Source organism: Galleria mellonella, unplaced genomic scaffold (assembly GCF_026898425.1).
Source record: "Galleria mellonella isolate WM207_F2 unplaced genomic scaffold, CSIRO_AGI_GalMel_v1 utg139, whole genome shotgun sequence".
Lineage (NCBI taxonomy): Eukaryota > Metazoa > Arthropoda > Insecta > Lepidoptera > Pyralidae > Galleria > Galleria mellonella.
Window position 1 is genome coordinate 10,618,696 of NW_026441995.1, and position 26,219 is coordinate 10,644,914.

A 26,219-nucleotide genomic window follows, 5' to 3' on the forward strand; every position below is an offset into this window, starting at 1 on the left:
CGTGAACGAGTGCTGTTTGTGGGGACTGTCTGCTCCTGTTTGTTGTTTATTTTCCATTTAATAATATAATTGAACCATTTGGCGTTCCATTGTTTCTGCTTATCATAATGGGAGACAAGCGTGACAGGTATGTAAATATGTAATACATAAAAATAGAATTTCATTGCTTATTTTAGTCACAGTACCTACGCAAATGTAAAATTGTATGTAATAGTTTGAAAAGAATAATTTGAGTTTCTTGTGAGATCTTCTTAGCAGATAACAGCATCACGAACCCAACAATACAATCACAAAAAAATTACGATTTAAAAGAGCTTTTAAACAAGTCTATTTGAATAAAGATTATTTCTATACAGTGGACAAATAATGACTGAGACGATAATGATTATAATTCTATATATTTTAGAAATATAATTTCATAAAAAACAGAATCCAGAATAAGTTTTTGAATTTATCGATGGTATGGGATTTCTTCAATCACATCAATGGAGAATACATCACTCACCTGCGATTTGCCGATGACATAGTAATGATGGCGGAATCCCTGGCGGATTTGAGTACTATGCTTATCAACAGGTAGACCTTAAGATGAATATGGACAAGACTAAAATCATTTCTAACGTCCATGTCACACCTATACTGGTTACGATTAAGTACACTACGCTTGAAGTTGTCAATGAGTATGTATACCTACCTGAACAACTTATTCGACTAGGTAAGTTCAACTTCGACCACAACCGATGATGATCAAGAAAGGTGCTTGTGTAACCACCTCGTACGGGCAAACGCAGTGTAAGATGACTCCCCCCACTAGATGGAGTGACGACCTCAAATGTATTGCAGGGAATCGGTGGATGTAGGTGGCTATGTCCAACAGTGGACAGATAATGGCTGAAATGATAATAATAATGGGATTCCTTACTTGGATGTCGTATGTAACTAAGAGAACTTAAGGATAGAAGGATAGGCAGTAGCGTCTCCCTTAACATACAAAATCCTACTTGCGGTTCGAAATCGCCTGTCAAACCTAGCAACTAATGGCACCTAGTCGGTTGTCAGTTAAATTGCCGGTTAGTGTAACTGTTAACTGTCAAAATTATTATAAATTTGATACATTCTGGTGTCAGTATAATGTACTTGTTTTTTTTTTATACAACTTAGAATGGCAAACAAGCTGACAGCCCACCTGATGGAAAGTGGTAACCATCGCCTACAGACATGAGCAGTATCATGGACATGACAGAGTATACTGTTTCATCCATGGTACCCCCATGTGTTGCCATTCCTGAGGATTCGGGTGTTATTCCTCTGTACCTAGTAAATTCACGCCCACCCTTCAAATCGAAACACAGCTATGCAAACACAGCTGCTTCACGGTTGAAACACGAATAGCACAGAGTTACCCAAGTAATTAACTTTTCTACAAAGTCTCCCTCTGGTGTTCCTTATAATCTAAGGTTTAACGCATATTTATGACCGTCTATGAGGCCATTATTCATGAATTATTTACAACCATTCATTCATTATCAATCTTTCCATTTAGTTCGCTTCATTCACTTCACAACTCATTCAACTTAGATCATTTTTGCAGTCAATCAGTCAGTCGTTTCATTTACTTTCTGATTGTTGTCTCGTGTCTTCTCAATTAAAGTGATTTTTTTTTTATATTCAGACATTCACGACATAGTGATTCCTTTCGATTCAGTAAAGTCTAACTTTACTCTGTACCTATCAGCGTCGCTTTTTTATTAACGTGAAAATATAAAAAGTTTATTTTAATGGACTTATGACGGCTCGACGCACTTCTCAAAAAACATAAAGGTTTAATAAAACGTACAGTATAAAGTTTATCAAAGCGGTGTTAAACTTTTCATAAAGTGACAAAGGATATAAGTGAATATTTTTGTTGGTTTCCTGTAATCGTTAACAATTTTGCCACAATGCCCACAAGTGCCGTTTATCAGCCAACAACAGTCACGTATGAGCAGCAACCAAGCGATCAGAGATGGAATTGCCCCATGAGCTACTTCTCACGTCGTGTGACAAGCAGCCTCAATAGAGCAGTTTGTGTACGAATTGGTTTATGCCTTCTGGGAAGTACACTTTTCATCATAGGTAAGAATAGAACTATGTACCTACAATTTTTATATAATCTGTAATCTAATTTTGTAGTTGACACGCTTATTAAATAATTTTAGTGTGTTTTTAATCTCTAATAATTTAAAACTAAGGCAGACGAAAATAATAATTAACACATTTTTTTTATATTTCTCTGTGCCTAATAATTGGATTATGATTTTCACGTTATTTAAAGTCACATTTTAAAGAATATGGCAAAATGTAATTAATCAAAAAGGAAATGGTTAATCTTTAAAATATGTTTGAAACTGATTTACTATTATATTTACATTAGAAGTATTGTAATCAATGTTCCATTCAATTATTTGCTCTGTAGGTATATTTATATTAATATATGATGAATACAGTGATGATAAGTTTATTCAAATATGGTCTGTAGTTTATGTTCTTAAGACTCATATTCCTATATGAAAGATTGTAATTACATCTTTTCAAAATGATTCCAAGTAATTGGATTGGCCTAACAAATAATTTTAGTAATTATCTCTGAGACCAGTTTGTGTCAGTGGCCCAAACATTGTTATATTATTACATCATTTGGTTTAATAACTTTAATGTACCCACATTCTCCATGATTATGCTAGAATGGCCATCAAAATTTTAACTTTAATGTATTTTATGACAGGAAATTATATTATCACTTAGGTTTGACAATGTTGTCGTTCTTAAAATGACAAAAAATGTAATGAAATTAAAATGTTAAATATCTAATCGACCAGCATTCACCCACTGCTGGAAATATGTCATCTTTTTATGACACCATTGTAACAGTCCTATGCCAATCTTATCCACTGCAATAATGCAATCTTGCTATATGTCATCTCAACATTAAGTTGGTTGTACCCATAAATCTGATTTTGGAAATAGTAAATAATTCTGAAGTCTCTTTATTTAATAAGACTGCTTAACATAAGCAAATACTTAACTGGAATAGCTAGCTACTTACCTGCTACTTTGTATGCATGGGTTTCAAAAATAGGAAAACTGATAAAATTAAATAATTCTAGATGGAATATCAAGTTAATACTTACACCAGTTTTTAAGTAAACCTTTAAGAATATAACTGTTACAACTACATTCAATTGGGGGCAAGGGATTGTTAGCAATGGAGTTTGACAGCCCCATTTCTAGCAATATGCCCTATCAGGTCAACCTCCACGTGGTTCCCTCTGGAAACCATCATAAACAATTCTCGTTGAATTTGTCATGATGGGCTAACTGACGTGTTTCATGCTCATCTGTCACTGGTGCCCGCCGATGTATACTGATAGGACGGGTAGGGTTACTATTTCATTATCACTTATAAAAAAAACTACATCTAATTTCATCTAATAGTTTTTGTGTGATACACTGGTATCAAACATACTGACAGATAAAATTGCTAAAAATTATTGTTTTGGTATCTGTTGGTCATATTAACCCCACTCTTATTAATTTTTCTCAAATAATAAATAATTTCCCAAGTATAGATATTGCCTAGTTACAATTTTATTATATTACTTAATATGTTTATTGTCTGCCTTATTTTTAAAACACAAATTTTTAAAAAAGTTGTTTTAAGATTATGTGTGTTATATAAATATATCAAACATATAAAACATAAATTAAATAGAATGAATATATTTCAATTTATCTTTAAAAAGTTATCTAAAAAGCTAAGTAAATTTAAAATTTAAAACATTAACCGTGACGCTATTGCTAACTAAATAGCCATGTACCCTGTACATTTAGTCAGCAATGGCTCGGTACTATGATTACTAAAGAATTTCCTTGTGTTAATGCTCAGAATGTGGAATGAACTTCCTATCAACATTTTCCCTAAAGAAAACTTCCTTTTCTTAGGAGTTTTTTATAAGCATATAAGTTTGCAAAAGTAAAAAGTTAATACAAGTACACATAGGAACCTTGATATGGCCTGCATACATATTTTGAAGTTGTATTCTTTTATTGTAGTATAAAAAGTTACTTTTTTTTTATTATTTAGTGTTATAGTCACTCATTCCTTCTCTTACATTGTTGTCTTAAGATTGTATTGAGCAGGAATAAACAGAGTTTACTAAAAGGATCTAATACAGTACTGCTGTTAATAATGTAGTAGGGAGATACATTCAACTTATTCTTTTTCTAAATATATCTTTAATTGCTGAATTTAATTTATGCCACTAATAGTAAATAAGCATATGACCAGCACTGTGGTAGGCATTGTACTGTAGCCTATGAATGCCTGTAATAGCAGGGGCATTTTGCAGACACTAAAGAAATCTCTTTAGTTACCCGCTTTTTTAAAGAACCATGTCCTGTAGTCTCTTGGGAAAATTTTGGTAGGAAGTTGAGTACATAAATTTGAGCGTCCACAGAAAGAAACATCTGTATAAGAGTGTTGAATTCGTAATATTTAACTATAAGTACTTAGAATAAAAAAAAATTATCCTTGTCTATTACTTTTTTCTTTTACTTTCACATAATATAAGCTACGAGATATAATATAGTTACTTATCATAATTATTACCTTCCTCTAGTTCTCATACTAAAATTACAGTTACCATAGATTAGTTCTTTATTCACTTCAGGTTCAAAATGTAAGGTATTATACATATTTATGACTGTTTCATCGTAGTATTATTGTAGTAAGTTATGCATATGCACGAACATACTACGACTTTTGTTTCCTGTCTTCCATGACATTTTGTCAATGTATGATAGAACTTCCGACTTAACATCACCATTCAAGTAAAATGCTAGCAGTAGGTAACTGTTACTCAATTCGCAAGTTAAAACATATTAATATGGAAACAAAAATAATTTTCTTTTTAAACATTGCTTGAGTATTTGTATTTACGCCTGCTTAGTTTCTGAATAAACAGAGACGATCGGCCCTAATCCTGACCAAATTTTCTTTTTGTAAGCTAGGTAGCTTTTCGGCCACTACTTCTTACGCGTGGATTTCAGAAACAGAAAAACCAATTAAATAGTACACTTCTAGATCATGCATCAAGTTAAAATATTTTAAATTAGAACTTCAGGAAAACAATAAAAACCGAATCCAATTTGGAGATTTTTGCGTGATGCCGGGCTAAATATACAAACAGAGTTTCTAATGTTTTGGCTTCTATTGCTTTATTAAGACCCTATATGTAAATTTTTCTTAAAAATCTCCCATCTACAGACATCGTCTAGTTACAATTATATTAGTAAGATAAACGTATCGAGCAGGTTCTTTATCTAGTCTGAAGTGTAGATTTATACCATGTATAGGATGAAACATAGTTTACTATGTTTATTTATAAACTGAAAGCAGTTGGTTCATCGTGGCGAATTCAATAGAAATTTTCCCTGAAGGTTATAGGGAATGGCGTGAATTTCAACCTAACAAGATAATTATCCCTTCCCCTTAGTGTCAAAAGTAGATAGATAAACCTAAACGGATACATCACATACCTACTTGGTTTATTAGACCAACGTGTTTAGAATGAGGGGATTATTATGGTGGCATATACAGTAGTAAATGTAAGGCTGTCGATTGTATGTATCGATTACAATGAGCGGTGACGGTCGTAAATGGTATCGAGTGTCCGGTGTGCGGTGCGGTGCGGCGTCACAGCGGCGTGGCGCTTACGGCCGACAGTCAATGACTCACCCCGGTGGCTGCGTGCTGCGTGATCTGATCACGATCTAGTAGATCTACGATTGTATAGACACTCCTCGATTTATAGTATTTTGCATACTATTATTTATTTACAATTATAAATTTTATTTGCAATTGGTCATGTAAACATTAATACTAGTCGTATACACGACAATTAGAAAGATCCATGTAGATACTTTTATTTATTATAATGATAACTACGTATATTCCAGAACTATTAAGTAGAAAAAAATTCGAGTACTTACGGTACAGACTTGTCTTGATGCGTAGTTTTCAATTTTTTTTCTATAAAAATATATTTATAAATATTTAAGGACAGTAAGATGTACCTACTGATAAAAATGGGATGTTATTGGGAATTCTGTGATACAGAACTAATTATTGAAATCTTCATGCACAACAAAGTTGTTTCTATGATAATTTAATAATGTCTCAATGTATTTATTATATTATTTTTCTACAATTGGTAGCAGAGCGTGCATATGTTTATATATATCAAATGTAAATAAACTAAGATTAATAAATAATAAAATTTAGGACTAGCAACCAACGCAAAATTTCTAAAGCAAACTGCTTAAATTTATCTAATTAATTGCATTCGTACATCATTGTACATGTATATTAAAACTAAGGGATTTTTGCTCAATTTGAGTGCTAATGAAAATTAGCTGTATGAATATTATACTTCAATGTCGTTTTATTTCAACATCTCAACAAACCTCTTATTAATATATCTATACAATTATTAAGAGAAATATAATTTGTACCTGAGTACGATTCTTATAGATACTTAACTCTGGCTGTTTAAAAGAACTGGCACTGCGCACGAAGGTCGACAAACTCCATCGAGCCTTACGACTGCGTTGTTTCCGCAAAACCTTACTCACATCCACTATTTATGTATGTATGACGCAGACACGAAAACAATTTTCTGATAACTGCAACATTCAATAAATATAGTAGAAATTTAGACATCCGAAAAAAAGGTGTCTCTAAATCTGTATTTCTGTGGTTCTTTTAGAAGTCGCCAAAATTATACAACATACAATGCGCCAAAATATACAATGAATAGAATAAAATCCATTGAGTACTGAGTATTTTTATAATTATGTATTATGTTCAGGCGATGTAAAATGTAAAAATGAGATAATTGAGCATCCAAAAACAGTGATATATTCGTAGGACTTTTATCTTAATAAACACAGGCATGTATTAAATTCTATAGTATTATAATTTAGTGTGAATAAAATAGAAGTAATAATAATAACAAACTAATGGTTTTGTATGTTTTGGATGTTACCATATCAAAAAGAAATACAATCTGTTGGAAAGAGCAGTGAAAGGATTCTCAACTTTCTTCGCCTGTAGCTACATATCGAACCTGTTTCGTGTCATTAAACCTGTGTGTACTAAAATTTTGTAAGTCACATTGCTGTAATTCACAAGATTACGAAGATTTTTGCTGTGTCTAAATATATAATACCTAAATTCGTATTAAAGTACCTAATTATGTATTTAATTAATCACTGATTAATATGCAAATATTTTACGAGAAACATTTTTATCTCTTTAAGCATAGATTACATAATACTTTCAGGTTCCATACAAATAAGGCTACATGTTTACTAGTTTAGGCTAGTCAATAGGTGCTATTAAGTAATGCGTGTCCGACATGCTCTTGACGATATTTTACAATGTAATGATTGTTTGCTTCGCGATTTTTACACATGGTCTTAATCTTTTTTTAAATCTTTCCAAACATCTTGTTTAAAACTTTTCTCGCGACTTCGCCCGTGTGACCGGAATATGTTGATAGACCGAAATAATTGTAATAAATAAAATGTTCTCCATCCCAAATAGTACGTTTATATCTAATTTTTTAACCTTTCATTCAATCAGAAAAGCTTCAAGAGGTAATAAACGAATAAACTCACTTTAACATTTATAATATTTGTAAGGAAACTATTTTCATAATCGATTCAGATTTGCTTAAGATCGCGTAACATAATACAAAAAATACAGTTAAACTAAGAACCTTATGTTTTTTGAAGTCTTAAAAACTAACTACTGGCACTTATCAGGTATCTTACAAGTAATCTGTGTTAGTATAATAAGTTAGTGCCGACAAGGTATCGTGTATAGGAAATCGAACTACCTACATAAAGAATATGCGTAGGTGCTTATTGTTCCAGTTGTTCTAATACGAGTGAAAGTTAACTAAATGAATGAATCATTAATGCGGCCTGCTGCCCACTGCTGTTCCGTTGTGGCGCCCCATTTTCGCAACTCCCCTGAGCTTGAAAATAAAGATTAAACTTTTGAATTTTATGCTTGAATAGTTTTTTAATAACTAAAACTGGAACTGAATTCTGTCCCGACTAAGTCAGTCGGATTTATTCATTTATTTATCCTTTATTGACCATATTACAAAAAATGTCTGGTACAAAAGGCAGACTTAATGATATATATCATTCTCTCCTAAACAACCTTTGGGTCAACTGATTGTGAATATCTTGATTTTTTCCACTTTATATCTTTTATTAAATTGTTGATATTTCATATAAATTTGTATTATGTGGGAGTCAGTCTTTAGTTTTGAAAACGATTCCAAATTGGTCTATGAATTGCAATCAAAATAAAACTTGGTCTGTGTTTTTCTCAGAGAGCGTAAATATGTGGGCGATCACGTCACATTATTTTGGGATCTGTGCTTTACAATGACTCATTTGAAAATCAAAGCATACAAGTACAGATACTACAGATGTGTCATCTCGTTAAGGAAAATTGTGTTTTTCTTTCTTTTTTTTTAAGAAATAATAAAAGCCTTTCATTGTCTACCTACCATAAAATTCGGTTCAAAATTAGAACGTGTTATGTAATTTCAGTCAGAAAAGAAGTTAAGATTATTTTGGGTTACATTTTGTTTGTTATTTTAATAAGTTGTAATTTAAACTCGTTTGAGGTAGGTTGGCTTCACAAGTCATAATTTATTTTTGTACAAACGACGCAGTTGCTCCATAAACGTGACCAAGCTTTGTGCATTATTAATGCAACCGACATACCTACAGCCCGCGACTATTATATCATACTCATTTGTGGTAAATGTGGTAAATATTACAGTTTTATAATGATAACCTATTATTACTCTATAGTAAGAGTATATTAGATACTAGATTTTAATTATCATAATTTCAGCCAATAATTGTCGACTGTTTTCCTGGAGATTGTCGCAACATTCCTCGATTTCTATGAAGGGAAGCCCTACAATACTTTAAGTCCAGGATTGCATTAACTATAGCCCGAGTTCCGTGTAAAGGAGAAGAGATAATATTCTGCTACGTTTTCCTATATGAGTCGCGACTCAAGAATTTATTTCTTTATTTTTTTTTCAATTTCATGAGCAAACTATTAGCATTTCAGCTTACTATTATATTGACGATATAGACAACATATAAGTACACTTCAGATTTGGGCGTCCTTCGCCATTAATAGAGCAGTGCTATTAAATATTACTGACTAGAGTTAGTTTGAAGTCTAATATAGTGTGGGCTTATTTATAGTAGTTTTTTATCCTTTTATATGTGACAATGGAATGATAACTCCATCTGCGCTATTAGCACCATCAGTAAAGGTTGACAGATGAGGATTTAGTCATGTCAGTTGACCCATCATGATGAATTTAACAAGAATCAAGCATGATTGTTTCCAGGTGGGACGGCGTAGAAATGGACTTGATGGTGGAGGTTGTGTTATTACTGGCAATATACCATAATAATACCAGCAATTGGGCATCTAGTTCCCATTATTGATAATTCACTTCCCTTTCAAAGACAGATAATATATTCGCACCACAGAATACCTAATACCTACTTAACTCGATAAGGTTTATAAACTGATAAATGTTCAAAACTTAAGGTTAAGGTTATTTATTCCTAAATTACAAGCAACTAAAACCCGTTAAAATCTTCATCTACACAGTGGTGTAACGACTTTATACTAGTTCAGTATTTTATTCTCTACTACTAGGTTCATACCGAACTCGTTTTGTAAGCACGGATAATTAACATTACGTAGTGACTGGCAAAATTCAATTCTACATTATACATACATATATGTATTGTTGTCCTTTTCAAATCCCGTACACCGGATATGATAATGTGACTGCCTATTTATTGTGACCCACTAATTATCATTTCACTAGTTCGTTTCCTGGCCATTTGATGCAGTGGGATATGATAATTACAGCACAAATCTTGTGCACGAATTGTATAAAGCATGATATTTTTTTATTTAACTAAAAATGGTCAACAAACTGGCGACCCAATTGCTGAATAGTAGCACAAATGGCGGCATAGAATGTTAAAAGATGTTATAAGTTTAGTAAGTACATATTATATTTTAACTGTAAAATTAACCGTATTTTTGTAAATAGTGTAAAAAAGTGCTAAGTGTGGGGTATTTATGACGGCTTAGAGCGATTCAGTAATAACTTTTTTATGCCACTGAGATGGCAAACAAATATGCGGTCTGCCTGTTAACAAATAAGTGGTCGTCGTAGCCTATAAAGGTATTTAAAAAAGTAAGTTTCCGTTCTCATGTGTAACATTTACCCTGTGATATTTACATTTTCCTATTTCAATATAATAAAAGAAAAATGAACACTTGACGTAAATTTTCATTGACCTATTGTAATAATAGTGTAGATGATATTTTCTATTACTATCTCGAATGGTATATTTCACGCACGTAAAGAAATAAACTGTCCGTCATGTGGAAATCGATTTTCCTTCATTAATACATCATGTGCAACAACACTCGCGTAAGTAGGTCAATGTTCAAATTCCTTCCAAGTAAAATATATTATATTATTTTTAGTTAGTGCGGCAAGTGGGTGCTGTTGCGTCAGAATAACGGGGGCTATATTTTTACTATATATATATTAATTATGAACTATATCCCGCGCCTTTCAAATATTATTTCTGAAATAATATTCGAATATTCAAATGCAAGCTCTAATCCTTATAAACTTTCGCATTTATAATATGAATATAAAGGTACTCGTATGTATTTTTGGCTTCTAGTTTGAATTGGTTATTGGGTTTTAATAAATGATCAGTATAGACCAATCTAAATATACCCCTTTATGGTGTTTCTAGTGTAGTACAAAATTTAAAGTTAGCCGTACGTTTTCTTGACTGTAGTACTGAATTGAATATAAATTGGCAATCAAAGAATTGAATTTGAATGAAAATTAGAAAATGTTAATTTCGAGTTCCAGTATGTATAGTTTTAAGTTTCCGCTACATGAGGGTTTGACTCTTGGTGAGACAATTTATAAAAGTAAGCTTTGCAAATATTTAAATTAGATTTTTATAAAAAATAATGCATGTGATAATCATATTTATTGCAATATTTCCAACATCACTTAGATAAATGGCGGTCTTCCACTGTTCGTTTCACGCGTCTCCTCCTGTCACGTATTGTAAAAATATGGAACAAGTTCCTAATAAATACGGCATGGGGACTTTCAAGAAACGAATTTATACCTCTTTAAAGAGCCGGTAATACAGGGGCCACTCCGTTGGTGTCGTTACTGTCCATGGGCTGCGGTAATTACTTATTATCAGGTGAACCGCATGCTCGGTTGTCGTCCTTTCACATAAAAATAGATAAGAAAATAAATAGAATCGGTAAACAAAGGAGAGAACTACACCAAAGAAAGCATGCAAATTAAATGAATGAAAAAGTCCTTGATAAAGAAATGTCAAGGAGAAACTCCCCTTAAAATAATCATTAAATTGGTTTATTCCATAATAAAAATACGCATCAAGTATTTCGAAGAGGAGATAGATAATAGATAGAATGGAAAGTCAATGATGGTCGCTAATTGATCTCTTGAAAAACTTAGAACTTGTTAAATCTATCGTTTTCTACTTTGTCGACCTAATGGAAAGTTGTAAAAGTCTGTTGAAAATTTAAAAAGTATTATACTGATTTCGCCGTAACTCCCACGACACCTCATATGCGTCGCCAGCTTACTAGTTAATATCCCTGCGGACAAAGATATGTCTTGTGTTTACAATAAGTTTTTTACCTTTGGAGTTTGGAGCGAAATATTAGGTATAGCGCATTGAATATCTAATATTTCGAAGTGCGCACATATTTCTTATGGCTAGCATTAGTTGGACTGTGCTGCCTAGTTAGTTGAATAACACAAAATATAATTTACATTCGTATTTATGTATGAGTTGTTATTATATTGATTATTTCATCATCAGTTTAAATTTTAAATCCATTGCAGCGTGTCGTAAGATGCAAGGCGAAGTAAATTACGTCACTATTGATTATTATTCAATCAAAATGACCAAATTTAATTTATGTATTTACCTAAAACATTATCTATACTTACTAATATTATATGTTTTTCTGTTTGTTTGTTTTGAATGAATAAACTCAAAAAAAAAATCATACAATTAAAAAAAACACCTATTGAAAGTTACCTTATCAGTGAGTAACATAGGCTGTATTATTTTAAAAAATATAGAGATTATATACCCCAATATGATAATGTACCCCAAAATATTAAAATATTGCCTATCAAGGCTAATATAAAATACTAATTTATCTTTCTATCTACTCGCGCGAAGTCGGGGCATATTGCTAGTTATAGAATAAAGTGGTAAGTTTTATTTTTTATATTCCGCAATAGTGCACAGGAAACGAAGGTGGGCGAGCAAGACTTATTGCTTCCAGGATTTATTGCAGCGGCTAGTAGGGTTATCAAAAACACGGTCAATAATTTATTCTAACTGTATAAGTATACAAGCGGAAAACATACAATGCCGACCCCAAGTAATGGGAGGGCAAGGTGGCAAGGTCATGGTGATAACTATGCATGTATAGTGAAAGAGAGAATAGGTGTGCATAAAGCATGTATAGGTATAGTACAACCGAAAACGTCGTGGTTTAGTGGTATGCTACTACGACTTAGAAACCCCAAATGTAGTAAGTTTGAATTATATACTAAATGTATAAATAATCCTATACTTTTTTAAGTTATTTGTCTAAGGCAAGCACTGTCAAATTTTATATATTGTCTGTTTGTGAAAACCTATAAATGGCTTCATGGTTGTTATCTTGCAGTTATTTTTTATGTAAATAAGTCTTGGCTTACAATACCTACAAATAAATATAACCAAAAACCATTAATTTAAATTTTCGACTATATAGTGAAGGATAATACCGTCAACAAACCAAATTAATTTAGAAGGTGGATACGCTCACCCGCTGTCATGTATGCTTGGCGAAATGTAGGCATATCCAGAGTAAATCATTAATTGAGCGCAGTCGTTAGTATATTTAAATTTATTCTTATGGTTGGATAAGTAGAATACTTAGAACTTAAAATAGAATAGAATAGAATAGAATAGAATAGAAATCATTTATTCAAATAAACTTACATTGAAGCACTTTTGAAAAGTCATTACATTTTTTTTTAATCTACCGCTCGTTCGGAAAGCTGTCTCATCACAAGAAGAACGAGCAAGAAACTTGCGTGTTGCTCTTTTAAATAATTTTATTATTACTTTACATTTTCAAGTTTAATTGTGTGAATACAAACCACCAATTAGCACTAATTCAATTAAATACTCAAAAAGAAAAAAAATATTGAATACATAACCAACTGGTTAAACAATTAATAAGAGGAAATCAGTCATAGTGATTAGAGCAGACCAGTCCCTACAAGCAGCACCCGTTCACGAGTATGACGGATGAGCCAGCCATCACTGCGCTCGACCATATTTTAGGGAGCCCAATGACCCGGCCCACCACGCCGCCACAAGTCTGGACATTTTAGTGAGCATGACTACTCAAAACACTAGACCACGTCAAAGCTACTCACAATTGCCATCTGATAGTTATAGTATTCACATTTTACATAAGAATGCATGCGGCAATTAATACAAAAAAACCGCTACGCTTTCATATTTCTAAAATTAATCAATTAAATCAAGAAAGCAATGAGAAAATAAAATTATAACGTTGTATGCTAATAAACTAATTATTTACTTGATATGTTGTCATCTATGAATTCGTCTATCCTGTAATAGGCTTTCTTACATAAAAATTGTTTAATATAAGATTTGAATTGCCTCTCTGTCAGATTTAATGCAGATTCCGGCAGTTTATTATAAAATCTTATGCAATTACCATAGAATGAATTACTGATTTTGTGCAGACGGCATTTAGGTAAAATAAGCTTATTTATATTGCGTAAGTTTCTACTTGTACAGTCTTTGAGTTTTTTAAAACTCTCTAAGTTCTTCCGTGTATACATAATATTTTCATAAATGTATTGTGAAGTAACTGTGAGGATATTTGAGTCTTTAAAGCACTGACGTAATGACTCTCTCGAACCCATACCATAAATAGAACGTATGGCTCTCTTTTGTAAAACAAATATAGTATTTATATCGGCTGCTTTACCCCACAGCAGTATGCCATAAGACATTATGCTATGGAAATAACTAAAATATACAAGTTTAGCCGTTGCCACGTCTGTTAATTGTCTAATTCTTCTAATTGCATATGCAGCAGAACTGAGTCTACTGGCCAATTTTGAAATATGGGGCCCCCATTGTAATTTCGAGTCCACTGTTATACCTAAAAAAACTGTATCATTAACAAAATTTACTATTTCATCATTAAGCAATAACTGTGTATTTATTAGTTTTTGAAAGTGAAAGTGAATTTTGAGTGAAAATTGAAAGTGAATATACAATTGCATTCCAATAAAAGTGAATGCTAAGTTCCCGGTGAACAGAACTGGGATTTTTTCCGACTGCGTAAAAAACTAGGAAACGATTGTTTACAGTAAGTTGCTTTGTATACAAATTCCGGTGATTAGTAGAAGGCGAGATAATTTACGAGGCACTTACAAAGTCTTCATCACCATATATTTACGACGAATCATAATAGTTTATCCCCTGTATAAATAACTGCAGGCGACAAATTGGAAATTTGCTAGATAATATGACTACATTATGTGATTGTATGATTGTGTTTGTGTGGGTCGATAGCTAAGTCTCTAAACTAGGGTTGCCATCGTATCTTTATAAATAATAAAAAAATTGAAAACATTGAGTAAATGGGTTTAGACGCACAGGCATGATACGGATTTCTTTTTTATTTGAAAACTCATAACTTATATCGTTTGTAATTTCATTAAAAAAATCAATTTATTTTTAGGTTTTTTGGAATGTAATGTTATTTAATTAAATATTTGGAAATTATTATTTAAATAGGCATAATTTTGTATGTAAGGTCGTTAATATAATATGAAGATGTACATATGTGTTGTGAGTAAGTTTATTTGAATAAAGACTATTGCTATTCTATACTTCTAAATCTGTGCATTATTATATAACTTATCTGTATTGAAAACAACTAATGAAAGTATTTTAATAATAACTTGTTCTACATAAGTGTATAGTAATACCTATTCCTATTTCCTTACCACAATGTTCGTTATCACATTTCTAGTTTTGCGTAAGTTATTTGAAACTGTAATTCATATGAGATAGTAGTTGCCTTATCTACCACAGAAAGTTACTTCAGACTTGAGGAATTATCACACGATATTTAATGCTTTTGCCAATTTCGCAAAAATTTTAACTTCGTAAATCGTACCTAGGCATTTGTCAATTTGACATTTTAAATTTATTTTATATGTACTTACATTTACATACTGATACCCATTAATTTTATTAAAAACTAGTTGCCCGTTACGGAACATTGAAACATTACCTAATTTTCTGTACGATTTTTCAATTTCTTACAAACATTGTCCTGCGATTTACACATATGAGTACAACAAAAACACAATTAACCAATTACATTAGGCAACTGATTTTTATATAGATCCGCACTACTATAGTACTACTAAAGTATGTGTAAAAACATATAATATGTTATAGTTTGTTTATGATATATCTAGATAAATAATTTCTCACTAAATCATTTTGTAATCGATTCACCTTCACCAGTTTTGAAAGTATAAGTTGGTTTGGTCATAACAAGTGGGCGCTTTATCTAAGCCACCGCTTGTATTATGAATGAAATCACACCTACCGAATCAATAACTTCCATATTCTTGTAATAGATTAGACCATTTATGATCTATGTTTCAATTGTATCTTCAATCTTCTTGTATCTTGTTTCAAAAGTCTAAAATATGTATATTTTTAATGAGAACCCGTCCCTGACATTATAAGTCGCATGTCCATTGTCTGACGTAATTACTAAACCTGACGTGAAGAGAATGCTCACGATTAACTATACTACACTAGTAATATAGTAGGAGTATGTTAGATAACCGACAGGTGTATCTCTATACATTAGCTAATGGAATCGAATAAATTTTGGAAGGTCATCACAAGATCTACTCGTATGTATAATATCTATCTTCACGACGAGTCTTTTGAGGGTAGGCAACGAGTGCCAAAGGCCTCTATTCATATATATTTCTTGTTTCTTTCACTTGAGATTCGGAGACTATTGATACCATCCTTAGATAGAATTCGGTCTATTTGATAATAAGCTAGTGTAGGTCTTTCCTGCTGCCTCGATCCATCCATCAAATACATATTACGTTTTTATTACTCTTTTAAATTAACACGTATCGTTTTATATCCGCAGGTTTGGCGCTGCTCATCGCAGGTGGCGTTCAGTACTCCAACTCACCAGAGTCCACCACTCCTGAAACTTCTGAAAGTGGTGTGGGAACCCTCATAGCGGGTGGTGTCATCCTCTGCCTTGGACTACTGTTTGCTGGTTAGTGTATATTGTTATATATAACAATATCTATATGAACAGGGCCAATTTTTATCTAGCCAGAGCTCCTGGAAAAATTTTTGACGGTACCTAATGACAATTACAAATTGGTCAATTCGGTGGCCAATTATTTTCTTGATTGTTGTGATACAGTCCCGCTAGTAGTCAAATTGCTAAAGTCTAATTTGATTTGACTTTTTACTGATGGGTAGCTCCTATTACGACTCCCGCGAACCTCCGGCGCCCCTCTCTAAGGCTGTTACAGTATATACTATATGAATGGTTACACTTGACTGAACATGTTGATTGTATGGCAGATTAGCGTGGGTAACTGCTGCGGATTTCTAATATTCATTTAGCAATGCATAAACCTATGAGGTTGGGGGGGAGGGATTTTTAGTAATGCGGACTAACAGTCCCATTGCTAGCAATATACCCTGTCAGGTCGACGTCAATGTGCAACCACCGTGCTGAATTCCAGGTGTATTCATCACGATAGGCGAATTGACCTGTCTTTTCATTCTCACCTATCATTCCTCACTGGTGCCTCGCCAGCGTATACCGCTAGCACAGGCGGGGCTATCATTCTATTTTTACACAATTTTCATTATTACCAATAGTTATAATTAGATAAATTAACTTTATATAAAATCAACATTCTATATGTAGCAATAAAAATTTAGCTGAACTAATATTATACTACGTAATGAGGGTTGAGCGCTGTTGTCTGAGATACAGGTTTTTATAACCTAGTTCCGACACAGATGTTTAAACTGATCCAAATGTACAAATGAATTCGTACCTACTTTTACTGTAATTTCCAGTGCTGAGTTTGTTACAATCATGGTTATGCAATAAAGTTATTATTATTATTATTATTAAAAAAGAAAGAAAAAAGAAAAAAAACCATTAAACAAAAACCTATAAGGTTATTATACATTTATATTTTATTTTTTACAACTACGAGTAAGACAAAACAAGCTGGCGACCTCCATAATTACGATAATACTCCTTTCGTATTGACTACTGTAATTTAGTATAGAAGATTGGAAAATGATTTTTTTATTTTTCACGCTATGTTTCTTGGTGAAAGTTCAGTTTCACAAATACTATCGATTCTATTTACTTACTTCAAAAGGGGGGTAAAGAGGTTTCTTCAGGATCAGCAACGCGCGCGTAATACCCCTGCTATTGCAGGCATTCATAAGCTACGTTTACGGCGTTTACCATCAGGTGGGCCGTATGCTTGCTTGTCACCTCAGTGATATAAAAAAGTTACTAAAATTCGACACACAACATCACAATCAGTATTGCAATTAGTACAGCATCGGTCAATACTAAATACAACAATTGAGATTATAAATGTCGTTATAAATTATGTAACGACCACGTAACAACAAAATATTATTGCAGAGAATAAAAATAAACAGCTAAAAGTTTCTAACTTTCTGTTTAGATAAATAACTTTATTGGACAACTTCAGTGGTAAAGCTCGAATCGTATATTTCCGAGAATCCGGAAATTCATTTAAATGTCGATAGGCAAGTTTTAATATGGGCATCGCTTCCGGTTCGATTCTCCGTGTAGGTAGTTAATTACAAAATCAATCAATAGTCGTTTCGTAAACATTTCTTTTATATTTAGACTCTTGGTATTTTTATTTACTAACTATTATAGAAATATCTTGCTGGTATGTATATAAAAATAATATTTCAATAGTAAAATTATCGTATGATGCACGACATCGAAGAATCGAAGCGACCTCAACTGGTATGAGCACTGGCTCCCGCGTGATGTACAAATTGCTAACAAGGTTCAAATCCTGCTCGTTTCGAATATAATTTTATAAGGAAATTATCTCAAAATATACTCTAATCATTAGTGAAACATTCAAACATTTAACTCCATCCATTAGCATTTCGTAGACGTTACGTCTTTTTGCGTTTGTTATTGCTTATATCTTGGGGAATATTTAGAGAAATTATTCGGATTAATATCAGCTGCTAAATAATATCAGCTGCTGAATTTCATCACCACAAACAATTTGTCATATGCTAAAATTCCATCCTTACCATCTGGATGAGTGATCTTCCACCGTACGATTCTGTAGACATTTTTTTCCACGCCCAAACAAAGTATGGAACTAACTCCCAGCAGCAGTATTTCCAAACAGATAAGATATTGAAACCTTCAAGAAAAAAGCATAATCCCTCTTAAAAGGCTGGCAAGACACCTGCAATTCCTCTGGGCGGCGGTTATCACTTACTATCACGTGAGCCGCATGCTCGTTTGCTCCCTGTCATAAAATAATCTATTTTTTATTTGTACTACTATTATTAAAAATCAGGTTAAGTTACATTTTTATTAAATTCTTTTGACATAATTAAATGAAATTAATATAGTATCAGTCCTATTCGAATAAATAAATAAATAAAAATAAATTGTTAAAATAGCTTCTGAATTGGCAAAGAATTTAAGATAACCTTTGTCTATGACCTGTAAATCTATAATTATGGGTAATATGACAGGTGTCGGCGGGTGGGCCTGGTCATCGAGGTGGGGAGGTGGGAAAGAGGCTCCGGCGAGTGGAGCTGCCGCCCTCACAGCTCTGAATCCCTCAACGGACCCGCTGGTCGCAGCGCAGTACGCACCGGTACGAGACGCGCCGCCCGCACCCGACGACGAGACACGCAACCTCATGGACAATAAAGAATGGTTTGTACTAAAATTTTATAGTATTAATAGTAACTCTATCTGTTAGTAATGGGAATCTAATAGCGTCATTGCTAAGACTATATCCTATCAGGTCAACCTCCATGCGGTTTCCCTTGGTTAATTCTTATAAAATTAGTCAAGGTGGGCTAACTGACTCGCTTTCATCCTCCCCTATCATTCTACACTTGTGTCCCGTCAGTGTATACCGATAGCGTAGGTGGGGTTACCATTCCATTATCGTCAAAAAAAAAAAAACTAGCTCTGCGTCACTGATCGCGTGCGTGATTGTAACCATTTTTGTATTCATTAAAATTCGTGATTTAGAGACAAATATACAAATATTTTTAGAAAATTTATTCATATTGGGGTAGTCAGAGGTATTTAGAGGCATATTGTTTAGTAGTAGAAACACGAGTAAAATAAAGGTATGTACCTAAGTTGTCTTTGTCTAAATTCGAGGATACTGGATCATTGACATGTCTTTATAAAATTAAATTGGGGGGGCAAATATTTAGGATTATATACCGTTATGATTTACCTTTATGATTTACCTTTACCGTTATTAAAAAAAAAAAAAACACTTAATGAACAAAGCCTATTACACTCTAAACGATTACTTGAATGACAAATGTGCATGGTGTTAGTCGATCATGCACGAACTTTTAACGACTATGTAATTTTTGACATAATACATTTAAATAAATACACATAGTGTTAACAGAGATTTAAAAAAGTAACTGTTGAATTTCTTGCGGCTTCTGCTCCTTCCGAACAACAACTTTCAGAACTGTAATAGATTAAAAAAATGGGCGATTTAAAAGTGCTTGTAAACAAGTCTATTTAAATAAAGATGATTTGAATTTAAAATTGGAACTTGTTTTATCGTTGACGTTGGTAATAGAGCGTATATACTTACTTACATTTTTTGTATCAGCTTGCATCGAATATTTTATTTATTTATTAATCCGCCAACAACTTAAACATTAAAACTCAACTACATAAATAAGGTGAAAAAAATCTGTAAATATATAAATTAATTATAGGCAAATATCACTTTTTAGTATAACGGATAATTTTTTTACAAATTTTTAGAACAACTTTTCAATAATCTATGCAATAATATATCTATAAACAATATCTTATCTATTCATAATGTCATGATTTGCATGTAGGTAGGTATCAAAGACATAGCCAATAATAATTATCCAACTTACCAGTACAATTTATTTTGTTACCGATTTCTACACTAGATACATACCTATACATAAACCATAAAATATACCAAGGAATTGCTAGTGTATAATTAAAAAAATATAATATTTTAAGAAATTTTTATAGTAAAAAATTAAGAAATTTGCATCTAAAACTTGTTTCAGCGGGATTAAATCTCCGTAAATAACAAAAATGTCACTATTCTTATTTATTTTTTACAAAACCGAAGTATAGGTGTATTAGCTCCTAATGTAGTGTATCTTAATGGCGGTACAAAAAGTGTAAGTTTATTTCGTGAAAATTGACTTGGTGCTCTAAAATTAATTTTATTTAAAAGTTACGGACAATTTATTTGGGTTTTAATTACTTTTAACATAAACTTGGCATCCAAAAATTCTCGTCTGTTGCTGAAAGATAATTAGTTTTTTTTTTAACATGAATTTAAGTAAGTAAGCTATCCATAAATAGGATATCATTAGATAAAATAGGCATATGCCATCGCAAACTTTTTTGTAGACCTATAAAAGAGAAACAATACCACCGTACATTGTTTTGTTATATTTCAAACGGATTAGGGAGCGTTGATTCGATGAAAGTCGATTTGTTCCGACATCTTGAACAATTATCGTCACATTTTAACAAATTTAAAAGAAAACCATATTAAATGACACATTTAATCTTTCCTCTTGAATCACTGTATCTATTAATGTAAAACCGCATTAAAATCTATTGCGTAGTTTAAAAGATCTAAGCGTACAGACGACGAAAAGTGACTGTTTTATAATATGAACAGGTAGGAGCTATCTTCACGTCAGGTCAGAAAGTAATCAGAGAGAATCAAAATATCTGTACTAGTGTTTTTATATAATAGCTCATAAATGTAGTATAAATGTTACCTTGAAAGAATTCTTAAACTTGTGCAAAACAAAGAAATAATTTATTTACTAGAGTTTAAATAGTACATTATTTTTCAATAATATTAAAATATATATTTTTGTTTAAACTTCAACGAAGTATTGTATTACTTACATATAATAAACATGACAATAGAAATGTAACTATGACGCACTTGCACCAAAATTACGTGTATGTAAAAGAATCGACGACTGATCTGTTGTTAATTTGTTTTATCATTAACTCGCGCGTCGCCTACATACCTATAAATAGAAAATCATATAAACTGCTGTGAAGCAATAAGTAATGCGTTTAGGTAGGGTAAAGTTACTAGTCAGCCAACCATGAAATTGCCGATGCAAGAGGTACGCCTTAATCTTCAGGAGTGGCAATGCACGACGATTCCAATAGTGTTACATACAGCATAGTTTTATATCCTTAACTATGTGGCATACATCGAAGTTTCATCGATGGCAATACAACTCTATTTTGTATTATGCATTACCTACTTTGTCCTTAGGCGACTGTACCCATTTTCTATCACATGTGGGCGGAGCACCACTACAAGCTAGCTACAAGTTTGTATTTTCCAATCGCATAAAGAACATGTGCTTACGAAGTGGCCATATGGTGTTTTGTTTATAACAGGTATAGTAGATACTGCCTATTGTGCACGAGCGCAGCTGTTGACGTCTAAAGTTCACGACGGCCATTGTCTTCATTTGTTTACTTTGGGTTACCCGAGATGTCAATAAATTAGAACGTTTTAAACTATAATTAATGTCCGGTGGATACAGCATAAATGATCATGCCACACAATATAGGGTAGCAACAAATTAACCCGGCGTTTTTTTTTTTAATGGATGACAATGTAATAGTAACCCTCCCTACGCTATCGGTATACACAGGTGGGGCACCAATGAGAGATGATAGATAAGGATGAAATTGGCTCATAGTGACGAATTCATTAAGAACTAATCAAGATAGTTTCCAGGGGGAACCGCGTAGAGTCTGACAACTCCATTGATGTCTATATACAATGTCAGCTCGATTTTCATGAAGTTGCTGCGTAAACCGTCGTAATTAATTCTCGAATTCATCACGATGGGCTAACTAATATGCTTTCATGCCCAATCTTGCCATAATATTTTATTTTTATTGAAATATTCTTATTAATATCATAAAATTGTAAAGAAACGATGTCTATATATGAGACATATTTAAGAAAATACATATTATCGTCTTATACCGTCTATATGTTTGTTCCGGCACCACGCAAAAACACCAAGTTGAATGTGGTTTTTTAGTTGTATTCCTGAAGGTTTAATTTAAAATCGCGCGTGTAGAGTAGCGTGCAATAAATTAGTAGTTTATAAAATAATTAATATTTTGCCTATTTTATTATTAAATAATTAAATTTGAAAAAAATAAAAAGACTTGGAATATTTAATTGAAGTTTCTGTAGTACTAGTTCTATTTTATTAGATAGGTTTATATTTGAAAGTGTAATTACTAATCTTAAAATTATTAACTGTGTGTATAAAGAAACCTGGCAGAATACCAGCATTGTTATAGTAAAATATATGCTCTGGCAGCTTATGTTGTCAGGGCTTGTTTTTGTAGTTTTCACAGATGTTTTTTACGATACAATTACAACCCATTAAATTCCTAGTTTTGGACTCGCTCCTCATAAGAGGATTTCTTACTCCGTCATCACACGGAGCTTAGTTTTATTGTTGTTACATATATTTTCTGTTTTCTTATTATATCTCGGGATTTTTTTTCAATGTTTGATAAAATGTGGATGGTTGTTTTGGTTTAAAGTAGCAATTATTCTAAAACATAGCTACCATAATGTCTGACAAGAGGTAATAATAATAATATAGTTCAAAAACAATATCTTATTTTCAAAGGTGGCTTCGTGTATACTAAGTACATATATTAATTAGTCTAAAGTTGACTAAGACGAGATGAACTATGATGAGAGATTGACATTCACAGTAGTATAAAATAATAATAAACGCATCTTTTTTTTTTCAGTTTAAGCAGCGCTGAAGAAAGCGATAAAATGCTTGATGGTCGACCTTCAGTGGCGTAAGAGAAAATAACGTACAGCGACGATATTTTATATTTTGATTGAGCTTAGGCTAGTCCTATAAAGTGTCCCCCTAATTGTAAAACGTTCGAATGGTAGTATTGGTACTTTAAATATTAGGCAATAAGTATAATGCTGAATTTATTTTTTTGATACTAGGACAATAGTGATGTTCCAATATTAATTGTATCTTACAGTGTATTCCATGTAATGCTTGTATACATTTTTTGGTACAAATATTGATTTACTTAGTAAATCAATAAAAGCAAACGGCCTTGTGAAGTTTTGTCGAAGTTACATTTAGGCATCTTTTTAATTAAAGCATTTTCTTTTGCTATTGTATGACAATATCAGTTGGAAGATGTCAATTAGAGATTTTTTTCAAAATCAAAAAAGCACAAAAATTGTGTAATATTATTTATTGACTTAGTAGGTACCTATACGTACACACGCTAGGTATTAATTACTTAAGTATTCTTTTTAAGTGTTCAAAATAACAATATTATTACAAAATTTTCTTATAATCGTATATAATGTTCGTAATATAATAATATACACCTTAGGTGTCGTATAACTTGTGTTGCTACATTGTATAATGAAGCTTTGGTATTTGTCTTAATAATACAAGTAATTAGTAAAAGACATGTGGCCAAATTATCGTCCAGACCTAGAAGTAAATGTGAATATTTACCTACGTATTTATTATTAATCTCTATAGGATATCAAATATCGCAATCTCAAAACAAATATAATTCTCATTTATATCCACATGTTTTGTGTCGTAGAGTCAAAATTCTAATATTTTTTATTTATTTTATTAGATTGTAAGTTTTGGATTGTTTATTATAATAATTATACCTACCTATAAGCTAAATTATATGACGAAAAGACGAATTAAGTTCAACGTTTTGGTTTTAACATTTGTGAATTTCTAAACAACCAATGTAACGATGTTGTTATGTTTCTTCAGGGTAAAACGGGATCGTAGTACTAGCTACTTTTGGAGCTGGTTATGAGATGCTATGAGCATCTCATGAGATGTCTATTTTCTAAATAACTAGCTCCATTATTTTTTTTATACTTTCTGAATTAAACCATTTCTTTTAATTAGTACAAACATGTATTTTATATACATAACCGAGATCTGAACTTGGATGCTAATTTGTTGTCAAGCATTTAAAATTTATTTTTGTTAGTATCTAAGGATCGGCACAGACGAGGATTCCTGTCGTTTATTACACATATAGGCGTTTAAAATGAACAAAAACTTATATTGCAAATGTATAGGAATCGTATAAGTATCTATACACAAAAAGGAACATCATCCGTGATTAAAAAGACCCATCGTCTGTACAGATTTTAATACATAATCTAGGAAATAAATTGTCATAAGCCGCCATAATTTTTTGAACGTCTTCTCATAGATGATTTTTTCTTTGACACCGTCCCTTAGGTTAAGGTTGATGACAAGTAGTAATGTATATGTGAATTCATAGAGAGTACCGGGAATGCGTTCCAGAATTATATCTTTACGCAATACAGCCTCTGGAATATTTATGATAAGAATTGAGTAGGCATTTAAATGAGTTATACACTAATCCTCAAGAGTACTTTGTCGTATATATTGCTCTCTCTCTCATATAATCAAAATATTATAAGTACTTACTTCAGTTCTGTTTGAAATTTCTTTTTATATCAACACAAAGGAATAAAATTTAATTATTTTACCATATATTATGTAATAGAATAAATAATAAAAGATGTAAATAATTGAAGCAAATAAAATATATAAAGCATATAATGATAAAATTTAAGAATTCTTGACGTTTTGTTAGAACAGTTTATTTATTTTTGTTCTACAAATAAATGTTTATATAATTATTGGTGACAGATATATATTGGATAAATCTACACAAGATGACATTTTTTCGGCTACTTTTATTGTAATTTTTATTTATTGAAATATATTTGTGTGATAATTTTCTTTTTAGGTAATAAAAGTTTTACTAATAGAGAAAATAAATTGTCATCCTCTATCATTGTAGTTTTATTTATATTGAAATATTTATATAATCTTTTGCTTTGAATTGTAGGGCTTTCAACGTCTCACTTCCATGTCAGTAGGATGTGGTGTACAATGAGAAACGTGTTTGCATGAATGTATGAGATATATTGGTTAAATTACTATTATCTCAAATTCTTCAAGTATTGCCAACACACAAATTATGCTATAATGGTGGCCACTTCTTTTTACATGTGTTCGGAATAAAGATTGAATGATTTTTTATTGCGGTCACACAAAATTCACGGGTAAAAACTAATTAATAATAAACGAGCACGTGTCCCGTATAAAAAAAGATACAAATGTTAGAGTTCACTACAGCTTGGTGTAACTGTCACTTTTATTTTGCTTATTAAATATTATAAATACCAATACCAATATTAAATTGGCGAGAAAGGGTTCAGAATAAAAAATATAGGCCCTGAACCTTAATACGTTCTACTAAGAGTATACCCTGACCATATGTAGCACTTGCATCAAGTGTTGTTAATCATACCCTTGAGGAGTAAGTGAAAATAAAACAGCAAAAGGAATGGAGGAAATTGAAGAGTCAGACATTCTAAAAAGTTCTTAAACGATAAACTTGAGGGATGGGATAAACTCATCTATAGTAGTGGCAGACA

The 26,219-nt window shown here is 32.0% G+C and overlaps 1 protein-coding gene across 1 annotated transcript; it reads left to right on the forward strand.

The window, feature by feature from the left end:
• Positions 1-1,584: 1,584 nt before the first annotated feature.
• Positions 1,585-25,570, forward strand: LOC113512318 (uncharacterized). Its single transcript, XM_026896125.3, has 4 exons — positions 1,585-2,115; positions 16,484-16,618; positions 19,147-19,333; positions 23,480-25,570. Exons 1-4 carry the CDS (start codon positions 1,941-1,943, stop codon positions 23,535-23,537), a joined length of 555 nt encoding a protein of 184 aa, XP_026751926.1. The 5' UTR covers positions 1,585-1,940; the 3' UTR covers positions 23,538-25,570.
• The last annotated feature ends 649 nt before the right edge of the window (positions 25,571-26,219 follow it).

What these genes read in the sequence shown, in the direction of transcription:
- LOC113512318 (XM_026896125.3), top strand. Translation starts at nt 1,941, where the DNA reads ATGCCCACAAGTGCCGTTTATCAGCCAACAACAGTCACGTATGAGCAG. An exon ending in CCTTGGACTACTGTTTGCTG is followed by an intron (nt 16,619 to 19,146) that starts GTTAGTGTATAT and finishes GTAATATGACAG; the next exon opens with GTGTCGGCGGGTGGGCCTGG. An exon ending in CTCATGGACAATAAAGAATG is followed by an intron (nt 19,334 to 23,479) that starts GTTTGTACTAAA and finishes TTTTTTTTTCAG; the next exon opens with TTTAAGCAGCGCTGAAGAAA.